Raw genomic sequence first — 22,429 nt, 5'->3', positions numbered from 1 at the left:
TTTTTAGCACAGCAAGAGAGCTCATAGATGCTTCAGTAACAAGGCTATCTTTGTTTTAAACTACTTCTACAGGTTTCCTCTTCTTCCCAGAAAATGGCACTCAGGCAGGAATAACTAAGTTCTGAAAGCACCACGTAGAAGAAAAAAAAGCCAAACAGTTAAAAAAAAATAAAAATCAATCCACTAATTGCAAACCATTAGTGGCCTAAACTGTTCCAATTACACTGTTCCTTTGTCTGCTCTCCCACGTTGATAAGGGATACTGCATCTTTGCTTCAGCTCCTACCGCACCACCAGACAAGCTACACACAGTTTGGAAGGCCCTATGCAGTCATCATGACAGAAGGCTCCGCAGCCTTTGCACACAATCATGGCTTTCAGCCTGCAAGAGCATTTCAATTCCAGTTCATCGGCATTGCTGCTGTCAGCAAATTTCTGAACCGGGATCTGTGCATTCTGGTTAGACAGGCCTGTGGCAGTGTTTGAACCACTTCCTAAAATCCCAATCGATTTCTCAATTGCAGATGCTGCCCTTTTGAAACTTGTGCTACCAAAGTGTATTGTTGGATAATTTCCACAGAGCTGCTGCTGCTGCTGCTGCTGCTGCTGTGGGTGCTGCGTCTGTATTTTCTGAGCAGCAAGTTGGGTAAAAGGCTTCTGTGGCTCAGAAAGTAAATAGGAAGAGAAATCTGCATTTTTTAATGCAAACGCTTTTAACTGTTCTTTCACTTCGTTCTGATCATAGGAAGCTTGTTTCATGCCCAGTTCGCAGCTGCTGCTTAAACCTTCCTCAAAAGAAATAGGTTCAGATTTTATATTGCTACAGATGCTTGCTGGCTGAGGCCAACTAAGTCTTTTAGTGGTTTCCATAGTAACTGTTGGTTGTTTTTGATCAGAGGGGACTTCTGCATTTGGGTGAGGAGGGGGAGGAGGTGGCAGGGGTGGAGGGGGAGCAGGGGGATGCACTAATGTTTTACTCTGCAGAGTTTGAGAGGCACTGGCAATGTCATCACCTTCCTTAACTTGAATATTAGGGGAAAACACACTTCCTAGCCTCAGCTGGTGAGCTGCTGTAGAAATATTCACATCTCCCAAACCCTTCTGTTCCAGGTGTCTGCTAAAAGCAAATGCGTTGCAGCCAGGTGGGCCTTTTGAAGTAGTTTGCAACAAAGCTGCCGTAGGAATGGGGCCTCTTGCAGCCATGGACATTTGGTAAAAATGCTGTCTATGTGAGGTACTGGCTTCTGCGTGAAAGCTGCCATTTTTATCGATGTGAAATAAGCTCTGCTGGAAACTGCATGAAGGCAATGGTCTCTTCTGCTGCTTGATCTCCGGGCTGTGAGCGATCCGGCTCTGAATGGCGTGTTTGTTAAGCCACTCCTGCTTAAACGGCTGTCCGTGCCCTAGCTGATTCATGCTGGAACTAATTACACAAGGAGCCACTTTAACATCTGTGTCCATTGACACCTTCCCAGGCTCACATTTAATTTGAGCATGTTCCCCTATAGTCCTGGCCATCCTCTTTTTCGGATGGTTTTCACGCTTTCTGATTTGTAGCGGGGCTATGCTGCCTGCTGTAAATCCTTTACCATCTGGATTAGGAGAGTTGGAAGCATGTTCAACAATATTTCTCTCGGCCACTGCTGTTTTACATACTGAGGTAGTTTGCAAAGGCAAAGGAAGCCTGTTAATTTCTAGTTTGGCTCCTGATCTGGGCTGCGGCAGCACTTTTTCTAAAGGCAGATTGCCTTGCAGTAACTGTGTCACTAAAGGATTGTTGGCCTCCACTGACGACAAGCGACAGCTAGAGCCCCCAGCACTCGTAACTCTCTTTAGGGTTTCCGTTGTCAGGGACAGGGAGTCTTCCATGGAGTCCGCGATGGATGTCTTGGAGGTCTGTGGTGGCTGCACACTCGTGGCTATTTCTGCAGTCTGGACAGGCATTTCAGGTCCTGTAAAATCCTCGGTGTCCATCCTGAAGCACTTGTCAGACTCATTAGTTTCCGATTTAACAGGAACAGCAATGCTTGTCAAAAGACTCCTGGATTGCAGTTCTGGCATTTGTGTGTAACTGGAAGGTTCGCTTTTGACATTTTTCAAGCAGCCTTGCTCTGCGTACTCCTTATGCTTACCAGGGGTAAGATGGCTGACCACTGGCTGGTCTGTGTTCATTGCCTCCTCATCACGCCAACAAATTCTATTGTTAGTGTTGTACTGATTGGCACAGGCTGCATTGGCTTCAGTTTTCAGTGCTGAAGGGCCTCTTAGTTGCTCAGCAAAGCCTTGGCTGGTAGTAACCACCTCAATTAACTTATCTTGAGGAGCAAGAGGCACTTCTCGAAGACTTGAACACCCTGCCTGCAAGCTTTTGCTGTCTTGCTTTGCTGTAATGGTGATAAAGCTGGAACTGTGCTCCAGGTTTTCATTAGTGACCACTTCAGGCCTGCTTATGACAGACACCTGAGGACAGGCTATACTTTGTAAGGCAGCTTCTGTCCTTACAGGTCTGCTCTGCAGGTCAATGCTGTTCTCTGTGTTTTCAATAGAGGAAGAAAGTGACAGACTGGAATTCTGGTTCGTGGTGTGGTCAACAATGACTTTACAAGGTATAGACCTATTCATGGCAGTTTGCGTGAAGCTCAGTGGCTGAGATTTACCAGAGAGATCCATCCGGTTTCGTGTTCCAGAGCTTTTTTCTAAGAGATCAGCATTCAATTTAGTAGCGTTATCGTAAGAGCTTATTGTCACCATGTTACCAGTAAACATTGAAATGGGCGGCCTTGCAACAGAATCTGCTGCTGCAAGCGCCTCACTGCAACTTAAAGCTGACCTGGCGGTCGTGTGGATGGAGACAGCGCTCTGCTCGCTACACCCGGTTATGGCTATCTTATCAGAAGGAAATCTGTTGGTAGTCCCCACTGGGGGAATCAATACAGAACTACCAGAGAGATGATTTGGCAAGTTACTTGCAATAGATGAAGCTGGCACAGTGGCATAATGACTGGAGACTGCATTATTCACATTGCTACTGGGTAGTGGCAACCTTTTGTCATCAATGGCATTTGATAAGACTGTGTTGTCTATGGAGACTGGTACATTACTGTTATCAATACATTTTGGTCCAACAGTTATGCAGGGAGTATCAGCCCCTTGGATGGTTTTCAGCATATTTATATTACAGGCTGAAATTGCTGTGTTTGCGCTGTCAACAGACATTAACACAGAGGATTTATCAACAGAACTTGCAAAAGAAAGTTCTTTAATTGCTCCAGACATAGCAGTGCTGCAAACACACACAGAGACTGAACTTTTATTATAAAGCACTGGCACACTGTTACTTTCAGTAGAGGTAGATGAAATGATTTTCTCACACAATTGTGGCACAGGTATATTTTCATCAGAACTGTGCACAGATATCTCAGTAGCAGTTTCTGGTAATGTCGCTGTGTTAAGGGACTGCTGCAATAAAGTGGTGGTCTCACGGTGATGAGAAGACTTGTTGCTAGGGGACCTGCAGTTAGGATTAACTATAATGACACCAGTAGAACCTTCAATCTTTGTGTCAGTAGTCGTTGGTATCTCCAGAGATGAGGTACTACTTTCCTTTGAGCTGAACTGTGACTTTGATTCTTTATTAGTCTGGAGTAAATGAGCTCTGGCTTGATGCTTTGCAAATAGCTTGGCCTTTGTTTGCTCCTTGATGTGTGCCAGCGTTCTTGTCTTTCCACCTTCGCATGGGGTCCCCATTGCTCCAGAGACTATGCTCGCAGCTGCTGCCACGGCTGCTGCAGCTGCAGCTTCTCTTTGGGCTCTTGCTTGCTGAGCTCTTGCTTTGATATCTGCCAGAGTTCTAGCCCCAGTGTTTCTCCCACTGCTGACTGATGTACTTGGGGAAACACGAGGTTCTGGTTTCGAAACAGGTTGGCTCTTGATGATAAAAGGTGGTCCAATTTTTGAAAGCTGAATCTAAAGGAAGATAAAGAAAAAACCCAGTAAATTTTAATGAGATCATCAACTCACTAAAATAACAAGCTGTCTCTTTAAGGGTCAGAGAAAGGTAATGAAGGGAATTACTGTTCAGTACAGGTGGACAGAAAACTGCTAACACTTCAATATTTACGCTTCAATATTTTATCATTCTCCAGCGTGAATAACTGACACCTGCATTAGCCTACTCACACTGATCCTTCCAACAGGAGGAAAGATTGAACTAGATGACAACATGATGCTTATCAGATACAATTTGTCAGACCTCCTTTCATATTCAGTTCATCTACCTGAGATGATCAGCGAGCCTGATGCAGTGATACTGGATAAGAACCTGCAAGCAACCCCTCCCTGCAAACGTGTGAAAAAGTAACCATCATGTAGTGCCTTTCTCCTTGGTCTCCAGTGATTAAGACATCAGGAACAGCCTGTGTTTTGCTTATATACCAGATAACAAATCTTGCCTTTAGATAGGACATAGTGGTATCTCCACTGAGCCTGTTTTTCAAGTTCCAACACTGAGGATTTAAGAGGTGTAAAAGAAGTGAGTCACTAAAGGATATGCCTTTCCTTTCCTCACTTGCATTTTTAAGAGACTTGCTTTAGTACATCCCTGGATAACTTCTACATTACTGCACTTCAAAAATGAAATCCTCCAGCCTATAAATAATAAACCCACAAATATTAAAAATTTAAATACCTAGCACTTTAAGCAAAATAATAACCTGTAAAATCACTGGAATTATTAGGATGTTTCCAATTAGGCATATCGTTTTTCAGGATTAAGAGTCTTGGAACTACTTTGTAACTCATAAACTCTCTCAGAATACCCCAAGGCTGGCAAAAAAAATTTCAATTTCTTAAAATGAACATATGTCTACTGGCTGTTCATAGTAATAGGACTTCGTGGTTAATGCTAGGACTTATCTTCTGAAAGGAACTGAGAAGAAAACTAGATAGTATTTGTAGAAAATGCAATCATAAGACATGATGGGAAATATCAGCCATATAGCAGAATGACTTAGAAGAACTGGGGTTATTTCTCCTCTTTTAATTACAAAGGATATGGGGTTGGTTGGTGAGATGATACAAGAGCCAAGTATTTGTTACACAAAAAGCATACCAGAATTGACTGCCCACGATTCTTCAAAACATTTTGCTTTCTGTTTCAGCAGCAACTCTTTTCAGTTTCCACTTTGCATTACCAGACCTCCTAGAGCTTTAAGTGCTTCATTATTTTTATTATTATTATAGTAACGACCTTTTTTTATTCCCTAGTGATCTATTTTCCTTTATGCTCAGAGAGTTATTAGAATTTATTAGGCTAGATAGACACCTTCCAAATATGAAAGAATATCACTAAACTCAGAGCAGGGCTAACTTCCAATTGCATCACTGCTCTTAAAAATAAATTACTGAAATATGCTTCTGCACTAGTGATTAAAGCAGTTAGTCTATTTGCCCTCCTGGCCATATTAACAATGTTCAGTGACTGCAGCAGTTAAAAATAAATGCAGAAAAGGGCATTTCTGAATAATCAGGAACTAGTATTGCGAAGTCAATGGCTTAAATTCAGCAAATTGGATCTTAAACTTGGCTGATGTCATCAAGTACAAAATTAAAAGGGTCAAAACACTGAGCCTATATATAACTAAATCTATAGAACTCTCTATTACGGAAAAAACCCTTTTCAACTGAAATATACTTTCGTACAGAGCAGAATAATACACATGGAAGTGTTTGCTTAGGTGGTGTGGTTTTTTTTTTTGTTTTTCTTTGCCATTAACAGAGGTATCTATTAATTTATCAGTAAGATACTTCCTCCTGATTGATCTCTGTTTCCAGTTAATTCTACTGGGAAACCTTTCATTTCAGCCTATCCCAAGCCTGGGGCTTGCAAAGGGATCTTCAAGTATTCTGACTCTTAGTTCTCTTGCTGGATTAAGGCACTGGTTGTTTTTCTAAGTATTGGTTATGATAACATTTATTATTCATGCTTTCTGGAGAAGACATCCACAGGAGAACAAGCACAAAATACAGATGGGCAATTAGAAAAACAAGTACTGTGTGTGACTGATGGGGAAGATCTTGAATTAGATTAAGCCGTGGATCCTGGAAAGCTTTCCCACACACAAAATCAATTTTTTAGCAAAGACCCCTACAGAACAACAGTAGATATATTTGTATCAGAAGTAATTTGGCATGGTGGAAATGTAATAGTAAAGCAAAACCATCAGTACTAACAGCCTTTATACATCCACAAAAAATACAGCATGAACTGTGCCTGTATGCAGTTCATAGAGGGAGATAATAAACCTTTTGTTTCCAAGCCATCCTGTTTATTCACTACTTTACCTTAAGGGGTGGAACTCGGGGTTCCTCTCTGGGTGGCTGTTCCTTATCAGATGGACTCGTTGATGAAACATTACGGTTAGGCTGATCATCATCTATTCTAGCTCTCTTCTCTTTACAGATTCCAAACCCATGCTGTTCTGCTGTTTTCCTCTTTGGGATCTCTGGGTCTCTACTTTCATTTCTTGCTTCTGGTGATTTTGTGGGTTCTAAAGACTTGGAAGAATGTGAACTCTCTAGACGACTTTGGGTGCTGCCTGTTAGCTTGTGAGATTTACTTCTGCACACTTCAGAGAATGTAGCTTTCTCTAGCGATGAGGTATATAGTTTATCATGTGCCTTTGATGGAAGCAACTCGATATTTTTGCCAAGTGATCCTTCTGATAAGACAGATACCTCTGAGGGCAAGAGTGCACCTTTCTTGTCACCTCTTTGCTGAACACTGTGATTTTTATTTTTGATCACCTCTGGAGGAGTGTGTTCTGGGATGGATGCAATGCAGGATTTCTCAATTTCAGAATGTGACTTACATAGCTGATGACTGAGGTTTTTGCTTTGGGACTCTTCCAATACTGAAGTATCTGGTATAATTGTTAATGGACCAACTTTCATATTTTCAGGGGCACTCTGAAGTTGTTTTGGCTGAATAAGATTCTCTTCTTGAACCACCTTAGGAATGACAGGGCTTTCTTCTTTCAGAGTGGGAAGGGAGTCTTCCAACAAACATGGTGATTTCCTTTGTTGCAGAGTAAGTCTTTCACTGCTTGGGGAATTAGAAACTGGAGATATCTCTGATGGAAGAGGCAAACTACTTGTCACAAATGTTTCAGAAGTTAGAAGAACAGAAGATACTGAAGATGTTTCTGATGCTAAAGGCAAATCAGACATTGGAGATGTTTCTGATGTTAAAGGTAAATTAGAAGCTGGTGATGCCTCTGATGTTAAAGGTAAATTTGACAACAGAGATGCTTCTGAGGTTACAGGTGAGGTGGACATCGGAGAGATTTCCGACATTAAGGGTGTGTGCAAGTTTTCATCATTGGCCTTTTGCTGAATATCACCTTCAATGTTTTCAGAACTGGACACTTCAGATGAGCAAGCTGTTTCAAGAGATGCTGGAGTACAGGGTTCCTCTGAAGTTGACTGAGTGTCTCCTCCAGGAGAGGCAATACAAACTTCTGGGCTTCCAGAAGAAAAGGAAGTTTCAGAAATACAAGCATTCTCAGACAACTGTTCCTCAGGGTCGCTATGAAGCTCCATATCCACTGCAATGCCTCCACCAGTGAACAAGGAGCCTTCCAGAGCAGCACTTTGCATTTCTGGCACAATTAGCTCTTTTGCAGACTCAGAATCCTTCTCAACTGTACTGCTGACAGAGTTTGTGGATGAAGCTGATCTTGCTGGTGATATGCAATCCTCCAGCTGATCTATCACAACTGACATCTCCTCCTGAGGGCATTCTGACTTCAACTCCACTTTAATTTCAATGTGAGATACAGTATCAGTTACATCATTCATCATGACACAGGACTCAGTGCTGTCTGCAAGCTGTACTGCCTCTGTTTCCTCATTTGTGCCAGCTGAACTTACAGACTCCTCAGAAAACTCACGTTCTGGCTTATGGTTCTCCTCTTGGCATTCACAAATACTTGTCTCGACCTCTTCAGCAATTTCCTCCTGAATGACTGATTCCTCAGGTATCAGTATATCCTCAGAATCTGCCGTTAGATCCTTGACAGGAACCTGTTCCATACTACAATGAGATGGACTATAATCTCTCTCTGGTACAGGCGGAATTTTAGCACCTTTCTCCTCTTGATCCTTAAAAGTTGCTTGCTTAGAAGGACCAGGTGTGCCAGAAGATCTGCACAAAGAATTGCTTTCATCTTCATCATTGTTCTGCACTGCAGTGAGCTTCATTGATTCTGCTCTTGACATTCCCAGCCTAAAGAAAAACAGAAATTAAAATAGGCATTTCCATCACATTAAGGATAAGGGAATAGGCTAGCCTTTCTCACCCACATTTTTTATTTACAAAAAATACATATTTTCTAGTTTAAAATAGTGGCTTGCTTAAGTGGTGGCTAACTAATTTATATACAGTTTTATGTATTTTGCAAACCTAACTACTGAGATTTTCTTACAAGTGTTAAAAACCATGAGTATTTTTAAAATAAGTAATCTATTATTCATTATTTAACTATTTGGCACCTGAACGAAACAAAAAAGCAAGCTACACAGATTCACCACTATTCATGCTCAGTTTACATTCCTGTTGGGGTTTTGTTTTGGTTTGGTTTTTTACTTTTTTTTTTTTTTTTTTTTTTTTAATACCAGCACAAAACTGCAACACTAGAAAAGCATCCATTGCAGAAGAAATGAGCACCTGTATATTCTTCTAGCAGTAACAGTTGAAAAGGAAATCCCTTTTTCCCTCCTTCACCTGCTTTTAGAGGCAACACAGCCAGCCATATGACAGACGTTTAACATTCTTAAGGAGGTAAAAGACACATATTTATAATCTATGCATTCATTCTCAGGCATGAAGTGCAAAGGAACCATATATACTATGTATTCTTCTGAAAATTTTCTTACCTTTGATTCTGGAAATACTAGTTTAAATAAAGTTTTATTACTTCAGCAGAATTTAAAAAATCCACAAAAAACCCCAAAACAAAACCAAAGCCAGGAGGTGATAAAAAAAAAAAAAAAGAGGTTATTTTAAAAAATGTATGTGCTCTGACATCCTCATTTCCTCCTAAGGCCAGTGGGAGTACAAGCGTTCAGCATGTTTAGTAAGATTTTCCAAGCAGACTTTATGCCTCAGCAATTCCATAACAGTAGAAAATACACAAAAGCTTGGTGGGAGGCCTTAAAAGAAATTTCATGGTCTTAAGGATCTTCTAATCGACAAAACAGATCTCTGTTATCATTTTAATCAGAAAATAAAGAATAAAATGGAAACAAGCAGGCATAAAAGATACTCAGAAGCTATGGAAGCAAAATTGCTTGTCAGTGCATAGCCAAAGGATACAGAAATCACAAAGGCCTGTTCATATGAAAGTACAGAACACATAAAAAACCAAAATCTGTGGTCATGCATTTTAAAAATACTGAACAGATGTATTACAATGAGAGCTGTAAACACAAAACCCCCCCCAAACCAACCCAGTGTGGAATTGGCATCCCAAAAAATACACTTAATTATTATTATTGCCTACTACTAGACACTTAACATGAACAAAATCTCCCTATGTCACCAATACACTGAGGAAGGATCCTCTAGAGAGCAATTCAGAGCAGCAAATTCACATTTCCTACATTGAATGCATTTCAGAAGATGTGTCTTTCTTCTGCATAGACTATAAGTTCCCCATACAGTCTAAGTGTAGGCTGTAAGTTTAGGTGTGTTAAGTTTAGTTTACCTAGGTTTATATGAGTAACTTCCTCTAAAATTCCTTGTGTTAGGGAGCCAAAGTTATGTCAAGAAAACGCGAAGGGAAAACAAATCCACTCCATTACTGAAAACTGAATCAATGGTCTATTTTCTCTAGCTGGCTTATATCATGAAAAGATATTGCCTGATGGTTATCTTTATGGATTGAAAATCAGCAAAGGAATGAAGGACAGGATAAAGGTGAATGAAACTGTCACACAGACGTTACACAAATACACACATTCTAGTAACAAACTGAAGATAAAGAACTATAAGGAAAATAAGATAAAGTAGATTAGGGCCAGCAGAACACGTACTGAATATTAACCGTTTTTTTCAATATTGGAAATGCTACTATGTTGAAGAAGAGACTGCAGTAAAGAAAAAAGCTTTCTAAAGAAGAAGGCTCAAGATCAGCATATTTAAGGCAATCTCAGATTGCAAAATAAACAGCTGATCTGTCTTTTCCCTTAGAGAAAAAGACACCCAAAGTTTGCAAAACAGCACAAAATTATGAGCACAGCAGCAAGCAGATTTCAATGAAAGTGCTAAGGACATGATTCAACTGGTAAAGTAAGGGCACTCAGTCATCCAGTAAAAAAACCCAAACAGCTACTCAAGGATATATGAATGCTGATATTCTAGTGCTGTGATAGGTAGTACTGGGGGAAAAAAAAACCAAAGTAAGAAAAGGATTAAATGAGCAATAAAATTTGGAGGAGGTCTACCTCTCCATAAAATCTTTCATCTAGCTGGTAGTACTATCCTGACATGTAACTCTCAAAGTGGGAAAAGAAATAATATATTAATATAATAGAGTATAACCCTTGCAATCTTGGGGCAACAAGCCAGAAGAATGTGGATTTCTAGCAGCATGAATCAGCTGATCCCAGATAAATGACTGCAGAGTAAGTTTTTATATTTTGAAGAAAGTCAGAGGAAAAATGAACAAACATGAGGAAGTAGAAAAAGAACAAAAATGGATGGAAGTGAACTACAGCAGACAGTGCCATGATAAACAGCCTGGGTACAGATAAGAGCAAACACAAGATGCAACACTTAGAGCTAACAGGGAAAAAGCTTTGATTGCCATCAACTGTGGAGGGTATAAAAATGTTTACAAAGATTCCGTATGTATTAATGGTTCTTTTCAAAGCAGAAGGTAAAAATTGAACTTACTTATGAAATATTGAAGATCAAATTCGCTTAAGTCAGAGCAAAAATACTACTCTGATTGTAAAGTGAGCAAGTTAGCCTGCAAGACAGATTAGTTTTGCAGACAGTGCATGTGAGAAATAGCTTGGGGAAGCTTACAAATTCTGCTACTCCAGTCAAATCAACACAGCTGAAAAGAGACAAAGCCCAATCATACTGAATGATAGTTTAAAAACCAAAGTGAGAAAAGGTGAGAGAATCAGAGAGTCACAGGGTATCTTGAGTTGAAAAGGATCCACAAGGATCACTGATCAGGATTGGCCCATGAACCAACACAAGGTGGAAGCCACAGCAAAAGCTACTATTCAGTCAGTAAACAGTGAGGAAAAGGACTTAAGTCAGCAAAGTAGATCTGCCTACAGAACAGCCAAGCAGAAGAATGCAAGTGAAACAATGCAAGCAGGGGAAAGGGCAGGGAGCACCAGATTCAATACTTCAGTCAAAATGGAAATTACGTGCAATATGACATTTTGCATAACAATGTTGATGTCAGAAACCTATGAAACCAAATGACATGTATCATCACAGACTGAGCAATTATCTGCCAACCACTATGGTATCCAGCATTCAGCCAGCACAGCAGGACAGCTGGCTCTGCAGAATTATGAGCATCATTCTCTGTACATGTGACAGTCATTTTTGACTTAGGAACTCCTGCATTGCTGCTAATATTCTACTTCTTGTGGAATGCCCTATACCAGTATCTTACACAGCCCTTTCCTCTGTGAAAGGTTAGTCACTGACTCTTCTCTTGACATGCATAATGAAAAGCCATTATGTTCTTTATCTGAAAACCCAACTAGTATTTTTTTGATACTAAAAGGATCAACACCTGGACTAAACTGAAGTCTCAAAGCTGTTTACTAAGAAATTAAGCACCTTACAATAAGGAAGTCTGACACATTCAGAGCCTAGAATTTCCATTATATGTAAAGATGAAATACTGTAGAAAAAATACACTGGGGCAAAGCATCTAGCAAGGGTGCACAAAATAAAATACTAAAATGGATCTGTCCATTTCTTGCCTCATTTTCACTACATTTCCCAATGGTCAAAGCAGCGGATTGTGAGCAGTAGTACTGTTACTGCAGAAACGTTTTTGTTAATCTTTAAGATAATCACTTATATGAAGGGTTCCCTGTGCCCTGGATTTCTTAAGTGAAAAACATCTGACAGCAAAACTAAGACAACTTACGTGATGATGGTTTCCATTGCACGATTTTTCTGCTAAGTATAATGCATAAATTTGATTGAGTAGACAGTGAGGTAGATTGAGAAATGACTGAAATGGCAGATCCCACCAGGTTGTAATCTTTGTCATGGGGTGTATTTGGAGGCCTGTCACTAGTGGTGTCCCCCAAGGTTCAATACTAGGCCCAGTACTGTTTAACTTACTCATCAATGACTTGGATGAAGGGGCAGATGCCTCCCCAGCAAGTTCATTGACAACACAAAGCTGGGAGGAGTGGCCAATACCCCAGAGCCTGTGCAGCCCTTCAGAAGGATTTTGACAGATGGGAGAGATGGGCAGAGAACTGTCTGAGATTCAGTAAAGGCAACTGCAGGGTCCTGCACGTGGGGAGGAATAACCCCAGGCACCAGCACAGGCTGGGGGCTGACCTGCTGGGAAGCAGCTCTGCAGAGGAGGACCTGGGGGTCCTGGTGGACAGTGAGCTGTCCCTGAGCCAGCAGGGTGCCCTGGTGACCAGGAAGGCCAATGGTATCCTGGAAGCATTAGGAACAGCATTGCCAGCAGGTCAAGGGTGGTGATCCTACTCGTCTACTCAGCCCTAGTGAGGCACACCTGGGGTGCTGTGTCCAGTTCTGTGCTGTGTCCAGTTCTCAGTACAAGAGAGACATGGAGCTCCTGGAGATGGTCCAGGGGAGGGCAACAAAGGTGATTAAGGGACTGGAGCATCTCTGTTATGAGGACAGGCTGAGTGAGCTGGGCCTGCTCAGCCTTGAGAAGAGACAACTGAGGGGACTTTATCAATGTTTATAAGTACCTAAAGGGAGGGAGGGTGTCAAGAGGATGGAACCAGGCTCTCCTCAGCGATGCCAAGCAATAGGACAAGAGGCAATAGGCAGAAACTGAGGCACAGAAAGTTCCTTCTGCATGTGAGGAAGAACTTTACTGTGCAGTGACCATGGACTGGAACAGATTGCCCAGAGAGAGTGTGGTGTCTTCCTCACTGGAAAACTGCCTGAAGGCAATCCTGTGCCATGTGTTCTAGGATAACCCTGTTTGAGCAGGGAGCTTGGACCAGATGAATGACTGTGGTCCCTTCCAACTTTATCCATTCTGTGGTTCTATGATATAATTAAAAAATACTTGAAAATAAAAAGAAAAAATCAGTAACTTTTAAATAGCTAGTTTATACTTTATAATAAATTCTTAGTATTTTTAAAAACAGATATATAATTCTAAGTATTGATAAATTAACTTCTTAAAATAACTTCTAAAAGGAAAATTCTTGGATTTTAAGAAGATGTGAATCTCCTTAAATTTTGCTTTTTTTAAAAAAATGGAATTAAGAACTGAATCTTCACCTGCTAAAGAGTGCCATCTCATATCATCATCAATGAAATTGTGCTGACTCACCCCAGTTGTGCACCTGGAGTGGTACTATATTTAATTTTAGTCAGTTAAAGATATTTATTTATTCTTTGTGTCTCACTTCTAAAATTAGATTAGTCATTGTCACTTCTGTTTGTCCCTAGCTAGTATTTCTTCTATATCATATATTCTTCTCAGGCCAATGGGCCATCTCAGTCAAAAAATAAAAAAATCTCTATTTGATTTTAGTAACTTTGCAACTAGCTTAGGAAAAATAAAACAAATTAAAACATACTGAAATATTGCTACTGGTCTTCTCATCTGTAGAAGCTGTATTTATATTTTGCAGTAGGGAGGAATTGCCCTAATGCTATCTTTTAAAAGATAATTAAAAAATATTCACATGCTTATGTCTTAAGCTCTCTTTGGAATGAATTTTTATGGATGAGTTATGACTCTCTAAAAATGCAATTGTAATGCAAGTGCAGATACACGACTATAATTCTACCCACAACTTCTTATATTGGGGAATGACTGCTCTTGATAACTGCTTTATTAAGTTTTACAGCATATGACCGTGCTATGTGAAGCATAGAATTATATTTTCATTTCCTCCTAAAAGAAAATATAAAAAAATCCTTTTATTTGCTTCAGTACTTACTTTTCACCATAAAACCTTTCAAAGAATTTTTCTTTCCAAGGTTCTGTCTTCTTTTCCTTTTCAATCTCTTGTCTGATGCGCAACTGCATTTCTGGTGTAAATTCTCCTAAAAAACAAATACTAACATATTGAATAAAAGTTGTCAAGGATTAGCTTAATATGGGTAATTATAAACTGCAGATACAGTGATGACATACAGTGATTTCTGACACAGTCATCCAACAATGCCAAACAAAAATAATGACAACCAAAAGGGAGAGTGACACAGAAAGATTTAATTTACTGTATTACATCAGTATTTCAAAGGTATATTGGCGGGATTTAGTTGCATGCATTCATGTTTAGGAGGCTGACAGTGACAGAAATACTTGGGTTTTTTTCTTTAACTATCAAAATAAGCTGCCACAGCAAACTGCAAAAATGTACTCTAAATTCAAAATGGAATCAGCAACTTCTCTTTTGCTGAATTACTGGTCTATTACAGTTTCCATTCAAAAAGTATTTCTCAAATGTAGAAAAAGAAGCATTCTTCATAAAAGCAATTAACCTTGGGCAAACCTGAGAGCAAGCAGAGAGTTACCTTCTGCCAGTCGCTGTTTCCACCCTTGTGCTGCATATGCGAAGAACTCATTATTTAGAGCAGAGTTACTGAGGCGCAAAACTCCATCGCTTCCCATCTAGAAAATAAGCCAGTGGTAGCAGAAGATAGTGTCAGAAACAGCATCAGCTAAGATCACATCAAAACAGTTTCAATTAGGGGAAACGGGGGAAGTGTAGGCAGTGGGAGGAACAGAAAATGACTACTACTAAAATAGCATTTTCAGCATAGTTGTTACTGTAAGTGGAAGTGAACTAATCCAGCATCAATGTGCTCTCTTCAGTCATAAGTGTTACTGATGATAACTCAGTTTACAACTGATGGATGTGCTTTAATCACAGCCCTGTCTTGAGACTGTGTCTAGAGGCATTGTACAATCAAAAATCGAGATCATTATTGTACTTGTGCATCTGCCTATAATATGGTACAAAACAAATTAATTAAATGCAACGAAGACAGTAACTTTGCTGCTTCTAAACAAACCTAATACTCATGTTAGCTCATAAGCTGTATTGGCCAGAGTGGATGACAGACATCCTTAACAAAAGAACTGATGTAAACTCAGCACTGAAAATGAAAACAGCTCTACTCATAATTTTATAGGCATCAAAAGTGAGAACTGTGGAAGAACATTAGAATTATCTTTATTTTCTACATCTGTCAAATATCCAGTGATAAGATGACATTAAAAGTCCTAATCACAGTATTTTCTACAATAATTTTTAAAAGCAATCCAACTATTGAGCTTTTACCATAAAACTTAAAGTATATTTTCAGGATTGTGAGGATATGTCTGTTTCCAAAGGAATTCTAATAATTGAAAAAAGTAACTATATGAAACAAATTAGCAGTGGGTACCACCTCTAGCATAATAAACAGACAATAAAAACAAATTAGCAAGTTAAAAAGAGAGGAAGCAGCAGAAGAGGTAATGTTGCTAGAAAAAACACTCCCACTATTCTACATCCTTCAAGGTCAGTAAGAGATAAGTGTTTGACAACACTACTTGTAATCTAGCAGTAAAATCCAGCATGTTTTCCAGCATATTAACAGATGTTTTAGCTAAGTAATACCCTCTAGTTCTTAGTGCCTATTTCATATAGGAGCCACAAATACACAGGCATGCCAGAAACATTGAATGATATTTCGATGTAGTTCCCTCACAGAGCTCTACATTTCAGTAATAATACAGGCCCTTTTTTGAGAATCTTTGCTAATTTACTCATTGCCTAGTGACATCCTGCTGGGGTCTCCCCCCCTGCCATGCAGCCCTGGGAGATGGGCCCTGGGGGGGAGGCACAGGGTTTCCCTGCCCCTGGTCAGCCTCGTTCCCCCTTGGTTGTTTTGTGTTCCCCGGGGTGGCCAAGGACCCTCGGGTCCCGTGATTGCCGCAGTTCCTCAGCAGAGCCCCGGCCATGCGGCTGGAGAAATAAACATCTCTGAAACATCTACCACAAATCTGTCCATATATATTTCCTTTCCACGGGACTCCTGGTTTGATATATGCTTGTTGCAGTAATCCCCGCTGCAACAACATCCCATCCCACAATTATCTCAGAGGAATAAACCAGAAAGATGGGAAGTAGTAAACAGAGAAATAGCAATAAGCGTGGACTCTGAAAAGTAGGTAATGCTAAAGGCATTTGATTCCAGCAAGAAAATGTGTGTGGTACAGAGTTCCTCAGCAGGATATGAACCTCCAATACTGCCGCCTGTGCTTTCCTGCTACATTATGGCATTGTTTTGCCAACATGTCATAGAATTTGGATTTAAGTGGGCTGGATATGTAACGTTTCTATACATCTCATGATGTGGGTTATGGAACACATGCATATTAATTACAGGTAGGCTATGACTAATGCTGAAACTAAAGAAAAACTGGAAAGAAACAGTGAAACATGCAGCAGAAGCAGCAAGAAAATAAAACCAGTGAGGTGAGAAAGGCCATAAAGAACATGTACTTATTGTATAAATCAAAGTACTATGACATATCATCTTCTTCCTGCACAAATGAGCTTTACCAGAAATACTTAAATTCCACAATTAATACCTTAAAGTGGGATTTTTAAATACCAGTCCCTCTTGCACCTGAACAAACAAACCAGTACATGGTCAAAACCAGCACTTACACAATTTTCTAGAAAGGTCAGATGCAAAACCACAAAGAAAAGAATCACAAATTACTAAATAAACAACTGTTCCTCTAAGAAAGGTGTTGAAGCTACCTTAAGTTTCAATATAAAAGGAGATGAAATGGAAACACCCACATGTCAGCGTAGGTTGTACTCAATCTTCATTAAATTCAAGATTTTGTCTCTAAGCCTGGCAGTATTTTGCAGAAAAGAGTCATACAGACATGAAATTCTTATATTACAGTATTTAGCCACATTTAACTGCAGGCTGTGTCTGAAAGGTATGGACCTCCTGAAACTCCATGGCTCAGCTGATGGCAAACAGTGTAGCTGTATCACCAGCCAGATCAAAAGATCTCATAGGAAAGTAATGATTTGTGGACAGTAATCTTCTGTTAAATGAGAAATATTATCCAACTTATTCTAAGGTCACACGACTATTAGATTTCATGCAAAGCTGGAATGTACCACAATAGGTGGGAAGAGGTTTTCACTTGTCAGCAGCAATCAACTATCAGATTGCATTAAACATAATATGAACTGGCAGCCAAGTATGATCGAGCTATTTCACCAGACTGCATAAATGAAGAGCATATATAAAGACTGCCAAGTTATATTGCCACGTGAATACAAGAACAGTATTAGCTCCATTGTAACCCTGTTGTTGTAAGGACAGGAGAAAAGCAAGCTTTGCAGGAAGAGTTACCCCACCTTTTATTTTTGTTGGCTAGCATACTTTGGAAAAAAGTGCCAAGTTTCTGGGCCCAAATTTCTTACAAAGTTTCAAAAAGAAATGGTGAGCCCAGAGCTAAATACTAGAAAAAGGTCCAAACAAATTTAAATGTGAGCTAGTTCACCTGAGAAAAAAGCACAGGCTGGAACTTCAGAATAGAAAGCAAATGTTAGCAAGGTCATGGGTAAAGGTCATTAGCTCTTGTGGACCATAAAAAAATGCCAAGTAGTAAGTATCAGTAAAAGAAAAAAAGGAAAGGGAAACAAACTCCTGAACGAATAGCAAAAAGGGAGAATTATATTTGTTACCTAAGAGGAAAAAAAATTCTAGGTCAACTAACAATGGAATAACCATTTGTCCATTTGTGAACTGTATCAAAAACCAGATACACATGGCAGCTTACAAATACTGGGGAACTGTGTCCAAAAGACTGAAAAGGGGATGTTAAAGATGCTTAGGTTAAGAAATGTAAGAACAACAAACTAAACATGAAGTCATTGACTGACTTCATGATAGTCATTGCCTCTGATGAACTGGCAGAGGAGAGCCTTTCCAGAGACCTGTGTTCATGGGACCACATAACTCATGGAAGATTTATGTAGCTGTAACAACCAAAATCTAAACACAAGAGCACCTAATGATACAGAAGGTGGAAAAACACTAATTAATTAGAGGAGAAGTTTACAATGATCTATTAAAACACATGAAAGAAACATTTCATGCTTAAACATTATAGAGGAATGTATGAAAGCAGACATCATTATCTAGACTTGGTACATATATGGATACCAATATTCAAAATGGAAGAAATAAAAAGTTGTGCAGCCCCAAATTTGCTTAGGGATTTGAGATCAAAGAAAACATTTGCTGGGAATGGAACAGGAAGAACTTATTCAACCAGAAAAAGTTCAAAGAGAAAAAGATGAGGACAAAAATGCTAAAGAAACTCATAATGGCCAAAGAGATAAAGTGAATGAAACAGAAATTTTGATGATGTTATAGAAAGAATAAAGCCCTAAGCAGAAAGTGGGTACTACTATCCAAACTAAACTAACAAAAAGTTCTATCGTTTAGCCATTTTCAGTTCAGTTAAAGATTTCTACACAGTGAAGAAGAGTTTGAACAAGTTGGAACAGACAAAACCCAAGTAATTTTACATCTAGTATTTTGATTGGTTTTATATTTGTATTTTTGTTTGTCCATCAGAAACAACAAAACTAACAAAGATGTTTTATGCATTTTCTCAATATGCTATCATGCAAAATCAGGCTGACATATATTTTATGCTCTGTTAAACTTTGAAGGACTAAGAGGTCATCCTTCTATAATGATAGCTAACAACCTCTACTGAAATCTTTTCTTTCTTCACTTGGAGAATGCATTTTCACCTGAGCCAACAAGTTAAAGGGGAAATTTTGAAGCCACAGAGTGTATTCACTTCTCTAAGCTCTGATGATAGAGACAGCACAATTAACCACTAGCTCTAAATTAGAATTTGGAGAAACATGCCAATAAAGCAGTTCTTAAATACACTGTTAATTTTTATGGTATTTAAAAAATGCTGTCCAACAGAGACAGTGTGTTAATGAGCTGGAACAACAAACATTTGTTGGAAAGTTTATGTTTTATTCTGTTGGGCTTTAAATTTCTGGTTTTTTCTGATTAAGCACAATGCTAGAATTATGTTTTCTAATTAATACTTTCATGCAGAATTCACAATGGCTTTTGAAAGTTCCTCTTTTTATTGAAAGCAAACAAAAAACCACCCAACCCCAAAACGTATCTGCTAAAACCCAGCATCTATTTGCATTACAAAGCAAATGTCAAACACTCTTATCAAAATGAACTGAGTAACCTTTCTAGAACAACTACTTCAATTATTTTCCTCCAAGTTTCACTGAAAATTCTCTTCTGAAAATAAGGCAGGGATTATTTTTTTAGCTCAACCTGAAGATGCACATTGGTGGTTTAGTAAGTAGACAGCAACTACTGCAACCATTACCCCTCAGTCCCATAGCATAGGTCTATACTGGTAGGTTATCTGATTTTGGCTAGAGTCTTGAAAGACAAGGAATTAGTCCATTTATTATTTCTATATCTCTTTCAAATGATTCAAAATTCTCCTAATGTATTTATAAAATTTCTAATGATCCACTGTACCCAGTTCTCGTGTAGTATAATGTATTTCTTACATGAAAGCTTATGTGTGAGTATCATGCCATTCAACAAGAATCATAGATGAGTGTGAGTTGGAAGGGACCTTTTAAAGGTCATCTGGTACAACCCCTCTGCAATGAGGAACACACTGAACTATCAGTGGGATACATTCATCATCAGGTATCTTAGAGCCTCACCCAAACTGACCTTGAAAGTTTCCAGGATGAGGCACCTACCACCTCCATGGGCAACCTGTTCCAGGAGGTTTTACCACCCTCTTCATAAAAAACATTCTTTGTTATATCCAATCTGAATCAACCCTCCTTCAGTTTAAAACCACTACCCCTCAGTCTCATAGCAACAGGCCCTGCAAAGAAGTTTTTCCCCATCTTTTTTACAGGCGCAATCATCCCAATTCTCTTAGCCTTACAATAAAAATACCAAACAAAACCAAACCCAAACAAACAAAAATACAAATATAAAACCAATCAAAAAATCAGCAAGAGAAGTGAAGATTCATCCATATGAAGAGTCCAGTACCACTCATTTTTTATACTCTTTCTAAAAATTGCTACTAACTATTTTATCCTGGGGGAAGAAAAATCCTGTAATTCACATACTTTCCCAAAGGTATGTAAAAGAAATTATTTACAAAAGATGGAAGATATTAGAAGATACATTTTGAGGCTTTTGCATTAAAGCTTCCAAAATATTAAAAATGAAAAATTTAGCAGCATTTATAACACACACAGGAAACATTATGTTTTATTTATGTGTGTGGAGAGACACCACTGTTTTGTAACACGAATTTGTAAAAAATGCAGTGCTCTGGTGCTGGGCACCAGCATCCCCCTGACCTGTGATGCTTGTACAGTGCCAGTGGAACATCTGAAGATGCAGCAACTTTAGTGACTGACATTCTGAAGGCAAACACTTCAGAGAGCTTTATGCTCAAGTATTGACTTGTTCTACATCATCTGAAATGAGGGAACGAGGACAACAGAGACCATGTGAAGAACCTCAGGAAGGTGTTGGTAGGTATGATACCTGCAAAACCTACCATTTTCACTGTTCATGATCTCCCTCCACCTTCACTCTAAGAATATTGCCAGACATGAGACTGAGTGGATCAGAAGCAACAAGGAAGCTGTAGGAATCATCATGGAACCTAGGGATCGGTTGATATTTTTATCAGCAGTGACAGACATATACTGGTAATGAACTTGTGGTTTAATAGGTGCTATGGCAGAATGGCTTTGTCATCTTCACCATGTGGTGATGCCCCAAGAAGGTTTAGGGAAATGGCAATAGGTAAGCAGTGATTGAAAACAGCCCTTGTGGAGGAAAGGAATGTGCTCCATAGACAGACTTGATGATCTCGCCAAAATTTGAATGCTGCACTTATACACACGGCCCAATAGTATGGGCAAATCAAATTCAAATAAGTCCTGTTCTGTGATCCACTGCCAAAATAAGTTTATTTATAAAAGGAGGGGTTAAAGAAGAGGATAATGTGATGGAAGTGGTACATTTATTTCAGTCTTTGATGACTGAACACTAATGCAAGAACTGCAAACGGTACGTAGGAGGACTTGGAAGATTTAGCTGACAATTGACATTTTTGACTTAACTGGCAAAATGATGATCTGATAATTCATGACTGATAGTAATATAAAAGATTAGGGTTGTTTGTGATAAAAGAAGAAAAGAAAGAAATGATAACAGAATTTAAAAAATGTGTTTTAAGTAGGCATACTTTCTTAAACGCAGAATTCGTTGGAAGAATCCCGAAGAACATGGTGCTAGTGAAAAAGGAGTTAAAAAAACTGTCACAGTTCTTTAAATAAACAATGCTGACCACATGGCATGCAAAGCCTCCTGCAAAGGAGTAATGGGGGTTGTACAATAAGACCACATTGTCTTAGTTAGGCTCTCACTGTTGATCTCACAGCACGTAGGGAATGGAAACGAGGTCAACTTACTAAGCAGGAATACCACAGCAGAACATGGTATAATGGGCCAAAATTAGACACAGTTGGAAAGGGACACATCAAACTCCAGGAGAAATAATTCTGTAAGTACATTAAAGCAAGAAGATGATGAAAGAAAAAGCCCACTGTGCAACACTGGCAGAAAACTAGAGGAATACAGAGACAAAGCTAATGCTCATACTTCCTTTCTTTTGCATGAACCTTCACCACAAATCTACTGGGTTGAGGTGCTTAATACAATTAATACCTGCAACAAAAGGCAAAAGGGTCTGAACTGACCTTGAACAAGCAAGGAGTGCAATAAATATTACTTAAATGCATTCAAATCATCTAGGCTTGATAGTCTAGCCTGTTAAATGTCCAGATATGAATCTGTTTCAGAATTGTTAAAAGATGGAATTTGAAGAAATGAAGAGTACAAATGCAAAATCATACATGCTAGTTATACATATATAGTACACAAGTGTCACCTGTGTCTAAAGAAGGGTGTAAGAAAAGCTAAGGACTTACAGACTTAGCCAGCTTCAGAAGTCTATGGCCTATACACAGCCCATTCTTTTTTGTGATAATGTAAGGTGTCCTAAGATACTGATATGGACATATTCTGGCC

General features: G+C 39.2%; 1 protein-coding gene across 1 annotated transcript in view; it reads right to left on the bottom strand.

Annotated features, from left to right (window-relative positions):
* Positions 1-282: 282 nt before the first annotated feature.
* ASXL3 (ASXL transcriptional regulator 3) overlaps positions 283-22,429 on the bottom strand; it is a gene marked incomplete at both ends in the record, with an annotated part of 121,976 nt that continues 99,829 nt past the window's right edge. The window contains 4 exons of the mRNA XM_082294530.1: positions 283-3,966; positions 6,343-8,284; positions 14,209-14,314; positions 14,789-14,885. Of these exons, the coding sequence (XP_082150656.1) occupies positions 283-3,966; positions 6,343-8,284; positions 14,209-14,314; positions 14,789-14,885 (5,829 nt within the window). The remainder of the gene's footprint in view (positions 3,967-6,342; positions 8,285-14,208; positions 14,315-14,788; positions 14,886-22,429) is intronic.

The sequence above is a fragment of the Coloeus monedula genome (assembly GCF_965178545.1).
Source record: "Coloeus monedula genome assembly, chromosome: 1".
NCBI lineage: Eukaryota > Metazoa > Chordata > Aves > Passeriformes > Corvidae > Coloeus > Coloeus monedula.
This window is presented reverse-complemented; position numbering and strand designations above follow the sequence as displayed.